The sequence below is a fragment of the Dunckerocampus dactyliophorus genome, chromosome 9 (genome assembly GCF_027744805.1).
Source record: "Dunckerocampus dactyliophorus isolate RoL2022-P2 chromosome 9, RoL_Ddac_1.1, whole genome shotgun sequence".
NCBI lineage: Eukaryota > Metazoa > Chordata > Actinopteri > Syngnathiformes > Syngnathidae > Dunckerocampus > Dunckerocampus dactyliophorus.
Genome location: NC_072827.1, coordinates 7,527,237 through 7,540,165, shown reverse-complemented (window position 1 = coordinate 7,540,165; position 12,929 = coordinate 7,527,237). Strand labels below are relative to the sequence as shown.

Genomic DNA, 12,929 nt, shown 5'->3' with positions numbered 1-12,929 from the left:
CACACATATACAATGTATGTATATAAACAAAGAACAGACATTCATCAGTTGCACACAACAACAAAAACAAGATGTAAAGTTGGAGAGATTTTCCAGAACGCTTCAGTGAGATTTATGACCCCTTTTATCATTTGGGACAATAAATGGTGACTCATGTGCTTTGCATTATAAGACAAACTGATCAAGTCCTGGTGCAGATAATGCTGGGGGCGGGCAGAGTTGCAGAGTGGAGGCGGGGTTCCTGCATCTGTTTTCACTAACGCAGGAGGAGGATGTTGTTACTCACATGCAGCCTTTTCACACTGAAATCAATCATCTCCACTGACAGCACATATATGGAACATAAGAAAGTCCTAAAGGAACGTCTGCGAGGAGGAAAATTCCTCACGGAAGTCACTCATTAGTTGCTTGACATAATATATGTCCTTTTTAGCTTTAGAGTACAAAGGAAGCAGGAGGGAGGGGATCATTGGATAACAGGAGAGAAGGTTGCAAATAGAATAAAGGCACTCATGAAAGACATTTTTATATTCACTGACAAGATATATGAACAACATCCTATCTTCCAATAGTCAAGCAATGGTCGGGCAACACCACTGACATTTGGACTATCCTATGCGTCTAGTAGTGATGGCCGATACGCCGTATTTTCTTGTCCATTTTGTAAACTTCCCTTGCCATCCATCCCCAAATGTTCTCCATTGGATTTAGATCAAGGTAACACACAGGGTGGTGCAAAAGAGTGAGTTTATTCCTCTGGAAGAAGTCCTTTCTCAGGTGGGCATTGTGAAGTGCAGAGTTGTCCTGTTGAAAAAGCCAGTCACTACTGCACAGACGAGGGCCTTCAGTCATGAGGGATTCCCCCTGTAACATCTCCACATAGCCAGCTGCGGTTTGACGCCCCTGCACAACATGAAGTGCCATTGTTCCATTGAAGGATTATGATGGCGCCCCCTCCACTGTGCCGTGTGGAAAACATCTCAGGTGGGATCTCCTTGTCATGCCAGTAACGTTGGAAGTCATTTTTTCTCATCAGAGAATCAAACTTTCTTCCACCTTTTCAATGTCCCATGTTTGATGCTCTCCTGCAAATTCCAAACAGCCAATTTTGTGGCCTTGAAGGAGACGAGGCCTTTGAAGAGGTTTTTTTGTTCTTAAAAGCCTTCTGGCGTCTGATGGTTACTGGACTGCAATCTGCACCAGTGCCAAACTTCATTTGGGCCGAGGACGGTCCCGTGTCTTGACAGACAGCCAATGAGATCCTCCGGCTCAGGGCCAGTGACATTTTTTCGGATTTACCACTTGACCTTTTTGTTCCATAACCCTCAGGATGTTTGACAAAGTTTCAGAGGAATGTCTTACTGCGTCAAACTTCGCAGCGATGGTGCGCTGCGAGAAGCCTTGCTTAAGCAGCTCAACAATCCCACCGCGTTCAAAGAGAGAACGCTTTTTGCCATCAAGACATCATGACAGTGTGAATACCTGACTCTAAATCGCATTCAATACACATTTTTGCCAAAATGTTGTCTTTTAAAGGCTGTGCTCTTAAACTTTTGATCAGCTGATGAACAGCGTATTTCACTTTAATGCTTCTTTGCAATAAATTTCTTACTTTAAGCATTTTTTGTCTCACTCCCATTTCTTCTTTTTGCATTTTGAAGCTCTACTTAAAACCTTAAGCTCAAACAATGCAAAATGTACATTCTTGCAAACATTTTGGCCAGGAATGTATGTTCATCAGTATTATAATGCGAGAATTGATATCAGTATCAGGAGCCTCGGTGTCACAGTATCAATATTGTGGCATCAAGCCAGCAATCACTTCCGTTTTTATGGGAACAGCTGGAGGAGGGCCCTTTACTAAGATTGTCACGAGATCTCGCAAGATTAAAACGTGACAAGATTTCTCGTTCAGAAAAAAAAAAAACAATCTCATGGGCACTAAGCCTGAAATGATAATAAATAATTAATCACACAATGAATGAAAATGAACTGGATCATTTTTCTGGCTTCAATATATTGCCGTGTGCATGCGTGTCTGTTTTCCTCGTCTCGTGCCTCCAAACAGGCAGGAAGAGGTTTGGCTCTGTGCATTGGTTTCATCACATTGGCGCGTTTGTTCCATAGAACAACGGCATGAACGGCGTGAGCCCTTCTGTCAGTCATACAGCCTCTTTCTCTCGACGGGTGGAAGCGGGGCCGCTAGCATACTCACAGAGTGCAGAAGAGCGTAACGTAGTCGAAATTAAATTACCACAGGCCATCAGACTTCTCAACGAAGCACTCACACACGCCGCACACAACACACATTGGTATTCATGTCTCTTCTGTTCTTGTTGCTTAACTTATTGGTATTAATATTTATGTTCTTATTCATTTTCTTGTTTTTTCTTTCTTTTTTTGGGAGAATGAACAGAACAAGAATTTCATTGCTTAGCAGAACTACCAGTTTTACTGTGCATATGACAATAAACTCTTGAATCTTGATATACTGTCATATTTTTAATTATACTTTTCTTAAAATGAATGTTAAAATCTTGTCCTCGTAGACCCAATCTTGTGCGTCGTCTAGTGAAGTGAAGTGAGTGTCTTACGACACCCCTATCCTGTTCTGTTGCAACATGACAACAACCAAAGATCTATCCTGTAAGCATGCCTTCCTGGGTGAGTTGGGTGTGGAAGAGCCTGGGAGCCCTGACCTCTACCCCATCAAACACCACACCAACACTCACTAAAAAAATAAGAAACACTTTTGAATCCTCATTTTGCCTTCTTGTCATCTCATTGCCATCGTTGCATAAGTGATGCTTCTCTGTCGACCACTCAATGGCCAACAGTGTGTCGAGTACCGCCCTTTCAGTACTGTTCCTAGGGGTGTCACGGGGTGAGACGGGGTCTCGAATGAGGCAAGACGAGATGTTATCTTAACTTTTAAGAAAAGTACAATGAACATGTATTAAAATATATGAATATATTGCAATCTACTAACTTAATTTCTAATATGTTATCCTCGTCTGCACTCTTCCACCCACTGAGACAAAGACACTTTATGACTGACAAAAGGGCTCACACTGTTCATGCCGTTGTTCTAAAGAACAATAGTATGTTGAGGCCAGCAAAATTATTGAGTTAATTCTCATTTACTGTGGAATTGATTAATGAACTCATGATTGTCCCAGGCTTACTGCCCATGAGACACTTTCTTTCTGGACAAGAAATCTTGTGACACCCCTAACTGTTCCACTGCAGTTGGGTATGGGTCCCAAAAAAAGATAAAAATAAAAAGAAACCAATCCGCACAAAGATTTAAATATGCCCATCTGTACTGTGTCAACTCCCAAATCAGGTTGGCTTGGTTAAGACTTTGCTCAGCCAAATCAAACGACTCATTTCGGTGGTGCACATTTAGTGAGAACTTGGAGGTATTATTCTCCACCCTTCTTCCACATCTGTGCAGATTACCGAGCGGAAATCATGATGGATGATGACTAGTTTGGAAGTACATCCTGTTAACTACTCCCACTGACACTAAGAAGATTACGTAGGTAGCGTCAGACGGAGGCAACTCCTTCCCTGCAAGTTGAGTCCTTCCTATCCCTTTCAAATCTCTACCACCACGAACGCTGAGCCTATAATTTGCCTAAAACTGAAGGCATCCGGCAGAGACACGACGATATGTGGCGACAGACGGATGGATAGATCAAGAGGCTGAGAGACGGCGAGCAGGGAGGGGGAGTATTTGTCTGGAGAACATGGAAAGGGTTGGATCGTTTGTCTGGCAGATGCATGCTGATATAGAGAAGCTGCGGTGATGGAGGCACCTGGTAGTGGGAGGGGGACAGGGGGAGGACATGTGGGAATATGTTTACAAGCTCATGGAGGGAAACCACGGGAGAGGAAAGTGAGGCAAAGCAGTGAGGCTTTGACCTCAGTGGGCCTCATTCCTAACACGAGCACTCAAGAAAGCCCTGACAAAGCTCGGGACATGTTTATGGAATTGCTAATTGGAATAGTTGACTTTATTTTCGAACAAAGTAACTTTAGTGTATTGTTAATAATTCATGTAGCGTTACATGCTAGACGGTGTCATCAAGAAAGTCTTTATTTTAACTGGAGAACAACTTTTTCAAAGGATGCTGCACTGCTAGGGCTAGCATAACTCACCATGGAAGGTGAAAAAAAGGGAAACACGTCCAACCAAGGAACATATGATTCCGGGAGCTAGGAATAAAGTCTACGCACGAACATTGAATGACAGCAAGTGCAACAAACTGGAAGCTCAACTAAATAGCATGTTAACTTCCAATCAAACACAGGTGTGCTCTTAGCGCCCTCAAACCAAAGCAAAGGTGTTGGCCACAGTGCCAAACAGCAAACAGAAAATACAGAATAAGAGCACCAACTAGGATTCAATTATCTTTATCCTTAACGATGGTGGCGACAGTCGAGCGGTTGGGACCAAATTGTGGCCAATAATGGTGAGTGTGTCATTTTCGGTTCCATGGCGGTGGCTTTCCTTTTATTTGGTACACTGCCGCTTGGGAGATGATACGTTTTTTTTTACAGAAATCAACCGATATTGATCGCATCCCTAGTAATAACAAAGCAAAGAGTCCATGAGAAGTGTAAGAAACGTAAGCTTTGTATGAGCAACAAGTCGACAGTAAGGTTCATTCTCTTTCTTGGTCGGTGTCATCTCTTCAAAGGAGCAGGTTAAGTGTCTTCCAGAGTGCGGAGGTAATTGCTCTCTGTGTTGTTGCTCAACTTGAGCACCGTCTCTCTCTCCCTCGCTTGACATGTATGTTTACCACAACCCTAATCTTCAAACAGCCTTTAAACATAAGTAGCTCAGCTTTCATAAAGCATAAAGTCAGCTCTGACTGATCCTCGCCGCCATCCTGTTTACCACGCTGACGAACGCTCTGATCGTATCGTTCGCTGGAGCAAAGTCCTTCCTTTCTTCAACGCGCCTCATTTCCAAACATGTTGTATTTATTAATATTCATGCCGGGGAGACAGGTGACGAGAGGTGACAACGTCTTAGAGCGTCAGGCTTACACGAATATGCCGTGTACGCTCCGCTTTCCCCCACTGGCAAAACACGGGGAATCAAAGGTTGCTGCGGCAGAGCGTCTCCGGTTTAAAGTGCTTTAATGTTCTTTTCACAGCATAAATGGCGACATTGACGCTATTTGACTGCAGCATTAGAAGGGAGCCACAACGCTGAAAGCAGGGGTGTCCAAACTTTTTTACAGCGAGGGCCACATCGTGAAAAATGAAAGGATGCAACTTTACCACTTAGATATTTAGTAAAACAACACAAGTAGATATGCTAAGAAGTTCTATTGATATTTAGTAAAGCAACACATGTAGATATGCTAAGAAGTTCTATTGATATTTAGTAAAGCAACACATGTAGATATGCTAAGAAGTTCTATTGATATTTAGTAAAGCAACACATGTAGATATGCTAAGAAGTTCTATTGATATTTAGTAAAGCAACACATGTAGATATGCTAAGAAGTTCTATTGATATTTAGTAAAGCAACACAAGTAGATATGCTAAGAAGTTCTATTGATATTTAGTAAAGCAACACATGTAGATATGCTAAGAAGTTATATTGATATTTAGTAAAGCAACACATGTAGATATGCTAAGAAGTTATATTGATATTTAGTAAAGCAACACATGTAGATATGCTAAGAAGTTCTATTGATATTTAGTAAAGCAACACATGTAGATATGCTAAGAAGTTATATTGATACTTAGTAAAGCAACACATGTAGATATGCTAAGAAGTTCTATTGATATTTAGTAAAGCAACACATGTAGATATGCTAAGAAGTTATATTGATATTTAGTAAAGCAACACATGTAGATATGCTAAGAAGTTAGATATATTTCTAGAAAAAAACTGCATCGCAGGTTTGTCATATAGGTCAACAAGCCTATTATTAATATCAACTTCACTCTTTTTTCCCATTTTTGGTGCTGTTTGCCAAATATTTCCACTTTCCTCCGAAATAATCTTCGTAAATTTTGTTTTTATTATATTATGACATTATTCCTATAATATTTTGACTTCTTTGCCATAATATTTTTCCCCAACCCAATTTTCCAAATCTGTAATAATTTTGTTTTGTTTGTTTCTCATAATATTCGTACTTTTAAAAAATACATTTTTAAAAAAATATTTCAACCCTGTGCAGCTAAAATGATGCTAAAATGATATTATTTTTCCTAATAACATTAGGAGTTGTGGGAGTTGTGCCTTTTTTTCTCGTTAGAATATGACTTTTTTTCTCTTTTCTCTCATTTTGACTTTATTCTCGGAAAATTACAGCTATTTTTTTTCCCATTTCTGCTATTGTTTTTTTTTCACAACAATTACAATTTTCTTCTTGTATATTTTCTCCTTGTAACATTGTGGCTTTATTCCCATAATATTATAACGTTTCCCCAACCTAATTTTCAAAAAATTACAACTTTATTTGATTTATCACATTACAACTTAAATTTTTATTTTATTTTTTTTATATTTAAACTTTATGCTATTTAAATGACGTTATTTTTCCACATAATATTCCAACGTTATTCTCGTAAAATTATGACTTTTTCCTTGTCAGATTACAACATTTTTCTCTTAATATTTTGACTTTATTCTCTTAAAATTACTGTTGGTTTTTCCATTTTTGCTGCTGTTGGGTTTCCATACAAGATATTTTTCATCATATTATATTTTTCAATGTGCTGCGGCCCAATAAAAAAAACAGTCGCAGGTCTCAAATGGCCCGTGGGCCACACTTTGGACACCCTGGTCTAAATACTGTCTCTTGCTAGACAAGTATAGACATAAAACTAAAAACAATGAAATGACCCAACGTCTGTCAAACACATTAAGAGTTTGTAGGTCATGCCCTGGTGTTGTGCCATAATAGAAGTATGGTGTATAGAGTGTCTGGAGGGGTGCATTAATTCGATTCTCACAACTAATCCTGACACACTCTGGTCGAGCTCCGGCCCGGGAGAACTGATGCGATCACCAGAGGCGACAGCAGGATGAGACGCAGGAAGGAGCCCGGTCTCCAGACATCTGGCAAGGCGCTCGCTCGGGATGAAAAAAAAAAAAAAAAGACGTAGCACAAGAAGAAGAAGAAAAAGAAAGAGAGCCTCAGATGTGCACGGATCAAAGTGTGCCCTTGGTGCCGTAGCCACCCTGGCCTCATATTCAAATAGTGTTCCTGAAAGGAGTCAAACCTCAGAACAGAAAGCAGGCAGGGAAGAAGTGATGGCCGACACCTGAACGTCTGCTTGTTCTCTGCACCACGTAGACATTAAAGACTGAATACAGATACACTGGAGCCTCCGTTAGCGTTGTTAATCTGTACTCTAATCAAAGCTGTTTGACCCATAACAAATAACACTTGTTTTGAACACCCAAAAATGTTAACACAAAACACTTTTTTATACTTTCAAGGAAACCCTTCGAAATACATATCAATACATAGAAATGATGGATGAAAACATAAATGAACATTTCAGGAAGGGGTGTCCAAAGGTTTTTCTACACATGTAGGTATGCTAACAAGTTATATATATATATATTAAAAAATGCATCTCAGCTTTGTCATATACAGTAGGTGAAAAAGTCTATTATTAGTATCAACTTTGCTCCTTTTCCTCATTTTTGCTACTTTTTAAAAATGTTTCCAAATCCAAACAATCTTTGCAAATTTTCTTTTTGTAATATTATGACTTTGTAACCATAATATTTGGACTTTATTTCCATATTTGTATAAATGTTCTAATGACCGCATATGACAATAAAACTCTTCAATCATGAATCTCAATCAAAATTTTTTAAAAATGAGAACTTTATTTTGTTTAGTTTGTTTCTCATAATTTTATGACTTTTATGTATTTTTTCTTTAATATTTAAACTCTATGCTGGTAAAATGACATTATTTTTCCTCATAATTTTCCTCTTAACATTTAGACTGTATCCTTGTAAAATTTCAGCTGCTTTTTTCCATTTCTGCTGTTGTTTTTTCCAACTTTCTTCTTGTAATTTTTCTTCTCGGAATTATGACTTTATTCCCATAATATTTTGACTTGATTCTTGTAACATTTGAACTTCTTCCACAAACTAATTTGCCAAAAATGACGTCTTTTTCTTTAATATTTCAACAACTAAATCACAACTATGTTGCTAACATGACATTATTTTTCCTCATAATATCACAATGTTGTTCTCGTAAAATGACAACTTTTTCTTGTTAGATTACATTTTGTTTTCTTAATATTTAGACGTTATTCTTCTTCTTTTCAATTTTTGCTGGTGTTTTGGTGTGAGTTCTTTTTTTTATTCAGTAGTGTTTCTCACCTTCTTTATCTGCCACTTGCCTCTTTCTTTGCGTCCACTGTGACTTATTTTGCAGTCATGATCAATAAGAAAAGCAGAGACTTGTGTCGTAACTCTGTTAGTTAGCAAAGAACTACAAAGTCAGCTGCTGATGACATCATAGACAGGCGACTGTATCAGCAAGCTAATAGGACACTAAAAAGGACGTTTTGTGATAAAAATATACTAAGAACATGGCTGGGCTCACGCAACAAGCCGCACACCACATTGTATGCTAACCGGAAACCATGCTAACCGAGGTTCCACTGTACAAGTGTCTTCCTCAAAATCACTCACACTTTACTTTAAGGCAGTGTTAGAGATGGCTAGTATTAAACAATAGAAGCACTGTAGAAGTACAGACAGGTTGCTTGACAACCTTATCTGCTTCCTGGAGCTTACTCCACTGAGAAGACACACACACACACACACACACACACACCCTAGACTGACACAAGCTGGAACCAGTTAGAAGCACACACATCGCCACACCCCTGCTAGGGAGGGACCCGAGAATAGGATATAGAGCAGTTACGTCCATCCACTCTTACAGTGGATGGAGTGAAGACCCAGCGCTGAGCTTTGTGAAATCTTCGAGACAGTTGCTTCACTAAAGATTGAAAATAAAAAGTAAAAAATAAAAGTGTGTCCGACTCATCTCTTCCTGGGACAAACAAACTCAAAACGTGTCAGCAGCATCATGCTAGGTCAGCATATTCGCCGGAGAAATGATCTAACTCAGATCTCCCACGTCTGTAGCTTTTTCTTCTTTACAATGAACAAGGCAGAATCAATCCAACTCCGGATGGGTCAAAGGCGGTACAACGGCCAATGCGAAAGGTTTTGCCCGTTGTCTTTCATTTGGAGCAAACAAGCCAAGGAGAGCATCGATGTTTCAAGATTCAAGAGATTCAAGAGAGTTTTATTGTCATGTGCATGGTAAAACAGCAGTTATACCATGCAATGAAAATCTTATTCTGTTTCTCGCCTTTGTTGGTCACAAACATGCTTTATGGACACATATCATTGTTAAAAACGGCCACCGATCAATATCGGCCGATTTCCATAAAAAAACCTGCAATCGGCATATGCTGATAAATGCCTTTCAAAGCTAATCACAAAAAACAGTCGCCGTGCAGCAGCAAACCCTACACGTGTGCTGTATGACGTAGGGTTGCCAACACCAGTATTGCAGCGAGAATCAAAACTCCTGTTGTAAAAACTCAAAGGCTTCAGTTTGACACAGGCTAAGGCAATCCATGCCAGCTTGTTGGATCACTCTCTTATCACACCTGTTGACTTTTCTTGCATCTTTGTTTGCACGCTTTGTCACTTGTGGCAGCTAGCTAGCTAGCTATTATTAATGTTGAATTCAGACTTTATGCCTTTATATCATGACAAATTAGCACAAAATAGCATAATGACGATGGCCACACTGTTTAAGTGGAGATGTGCTTGGTAAATAAAGTAGTGTACAATTGAAATGTTGCCAGTCATAAATAAAACACAAATAGTTGATCAACGTCGGACAGCCCTAATTTCTATTGAATAAAGATACTCATTTGTATTGACTATAACAATTAATTTACCATGTATTTGTATTACTCCAAGAAATGCAAAAATGCATAAAATTCAGGTTTGTGTCAAATACTACAAAAACGTTTCACAAAAATAAAGTCCTGCAATTGGCTGGCAACCAGTCCAGGGTGTACCCTCCCTGTCGCCCAAAGTCAGCTGGGATAGGCTCCAGCATACCTGGCATAGAAAATTGATGAATGGACGGAAAAATAAAGGCAACCCCCCCCAAAAAAACTATACACCTAATAGTTTATTTTTTAAAAATGACCAATTTCTCAGAGGCCCTTGGAATTGTCTAACGGCGGCCCTGGCCAATAGCACTCATCATAAATAAATTGAAAAATCGACGGTGAATCCATGTAATTGGTATGGGCCGAGCTCACTCATGGATGATCAGTATCAGAATCGGCGGCATAAAACCTTGATCGGAGCGTCCCTTAAAAAGCCAAGAATTCTCAGTAAGTGAGCTCTGATGTTGTAAGATGGAAGGACTAGAATGACACTCACCCTGCAAACAAACCAGCTGTGATAAAAACACAACTCCTTTGGTGCAAAAAAACAGGAAATCATTCTGCTGGGCTGTCAATGCTTGGTGTTCTGTCAAGCGTGGCAGGGATACACGTGTTTGAGCAAAGCGCTGGCATTCATTGAAACGTCTCCTCTGTAATCACTCCGACTCTCCAAATCAGACACTTGAGTAGCAGCGATGGCTGGGAGCTGGGGGGTCACCTGTATGCAGCATTAGCGAATTAGCCGCTATCTAACCCAGACCTGCTGTGGCGTGCTGACACTAATCCCGGGGCCCGCTCTGAGAGCCCCGTCTGTGTTACATTATCATGTCTAATCCCCGTAATCTCCCGGCCGTGCGGCTAAATGCTATTCCACCTCCGTCGCTTACCTCTAATAGCGCTAATGATGGGCTGGGACCGCTGTGCCCCTAGTGGTGGGCATCGGCATTAGTATCATTCATGGCCTGGGGCGAAAGGCATATCGAACATATGTTCAACAACAGGGTTTGTGTATTGTGATGTCATCGCTGCTATGCAGGTTTATTCAAGTCACTGATGAGATCCTTACGAGGGGAGATTTAACCTTTTGAAGTCTCCGTGCCACTCCCACCTCGCGCTGGGAGACATTTATGACGGGTTGACCTGCGTTACTGCAGGAATACGTTTTGCTGTCAACAATGAATGGCAGCAGAGGATTGGTACGAGATGAGAAAGTGCAAAAGGGCCTCCCCCTCGCATTAAAAATGGCACTTTATCCACTAAAGCGGGATTTCTGCGTAATTACCCTCAGCCGGCGGCATGGTGCGCAGGCTTACCTTGTTTACACTGCCTGGCTGTCTCCCTGCGAGGCTTCGTCACACCGTCTTTGTCTCTCTTGGTGTCTTTCACGTGTCTGTCTCTGCTCTCGGGCCCGACCTTGAAAGAAGAGGCATAAACACACCCGATGGAGCCGCGTCAATCAGGGCCGCAAGCAGAAACAAGCCCTCGCAAACTCAGGAACATCTACTCGTGCGAATGCGGCGTTGGTTTATTTACAATTTGGCACACATACTGTATAAGTGCAACCTATTAATGTGCTTTGCAATGTTAATCAAATGCTAATGCAGTTGCATGGCGCTACCTCCTAGCAAACACTGACTTAATTGTGGAAGGGGGGGAGAAACAGGCCAGACTTCTTCTCATATTTAATTTGATCTTGGAATAAAAGAGGTATAGGAAAGTATTAATCTGCTTAACATTTCTAAGTACATCCTCCAAAGGATTTTGCTTTTTTAATCTTACATATGCTCTGCAGAGTTACTGGCAAAAACTGTACATTTCCCTCATTTCATCCTTTCAACATCAAATGGTGAGCAGCAAAAATTGGATCAGACTTCAAAGAGCGTGATGTGCTCCAAGTCACGGAGTGGCTCTTCTATTTCACATATTGAATCCGAGCAGGATATCAAAGTGCTACCAAAGAACCCCAGGTCTTTACTAAAAAAGGGCTCTAACATCTGTAGAAAGAGGAGCGCAAAGACAAATCACCTCGGGGGGAAGAGTGAGCATTTATTCTCAGCCGTGCATTTCCAGCTTTTTGATTCTCTCGCTCCCTCCCGTACCACCCTGTCTTCTCCGCCGAGGCGGCCGGGATGAAGCGCCAGAACTCTTTTTGTCTCAAGGACTCAAAACATTTCCAAAGGAATAATCTGCCGCCTTAAAGAGGAGCGCTATTTGAGATACACGGCTAAAAGTAGGGGGGCTGCAGTCAATCAAATATACTCATTGGACAGATATTTCCTTACTCACATTCGCCTTATTCGCACTCGTCGGGCTCTTAGACCTGTGAAAGTAAGGAGCAGTTGTAAGTGACAGGAGCAGAAATTTGCATTTTTTTGCATGTGGGTTAGGATTAGCTGCTTTAAAATAGCTCACTCAGGTTTATTATGGTGATGCACAGCGAGAGCATCTACAGCACAGTCATTAGTACACAGTCACTCATACAGTCACCAGCCAAAGAAAAGTGATGGAATTGCAGGCTATGCTTTTGGGAGGCAGTCGGATCAACCAAATGGACACTTTATTAGGTACACCTGCACAGTTTTAAGGGGTACAATACAAAAGCCGTATCAAAGAGGTATGAAATTGTATTTTTTTACATTTAGTTTTTATTTAATTTGACCAAAAAATATGATTTCATTTTTTATTTCAATTACAAATTTGGTATAAAATAGCATTTTAAAATGAATTTTATTCATATTAATTATTTTAATTCATGAATAAATTATCTATAAGAATATTTGTTCGATATTTTTTAAGAGAGACAGACATGGAATTGTTTTCTATTTATTTTACGTGGTTTAAAGTTTTTGTTCCATTTTATTACATTTAATTATATGTTTAAGTCAGTAATCACATATAATATGTTGACAATATTGTTTAATTATGAAATTTTTTTAAG

The 12,929-nt window shown here is 40.1% G+C and overlaps 1 protein-coding gene across 5 annotated transcripts in view; it reads right to left on the bottom strand.

Annotated features, from left to right (window-relative positions):
• The window catches only part of myo3b (myosin IIIB), a 185,807-nt gene that overhangs the window by 34,314 nt on the left and 138,564 nt on the right, over nt 1-12,929 (bottom strand). For all 5 annotated transcript variants that reach the window (XM_054786516.1, XM_054786514.1, XM_054786515.1 and 2 more), the window contains 2 exons: nt 12,278-12,311; nt 11,305-11,404 (listed from right to left, as the gene is read on the bottom strand). In XM_054786516.1, coding sequence (XP_054642491.1) covers nt 11,305-11,404; nt 12,278-12,311 — 134 coding nt within the window. The remainder of the gene's footprint in view (nt 1-11,304; nt 11,405-12,277; nt 12,312-12,929) is intronic.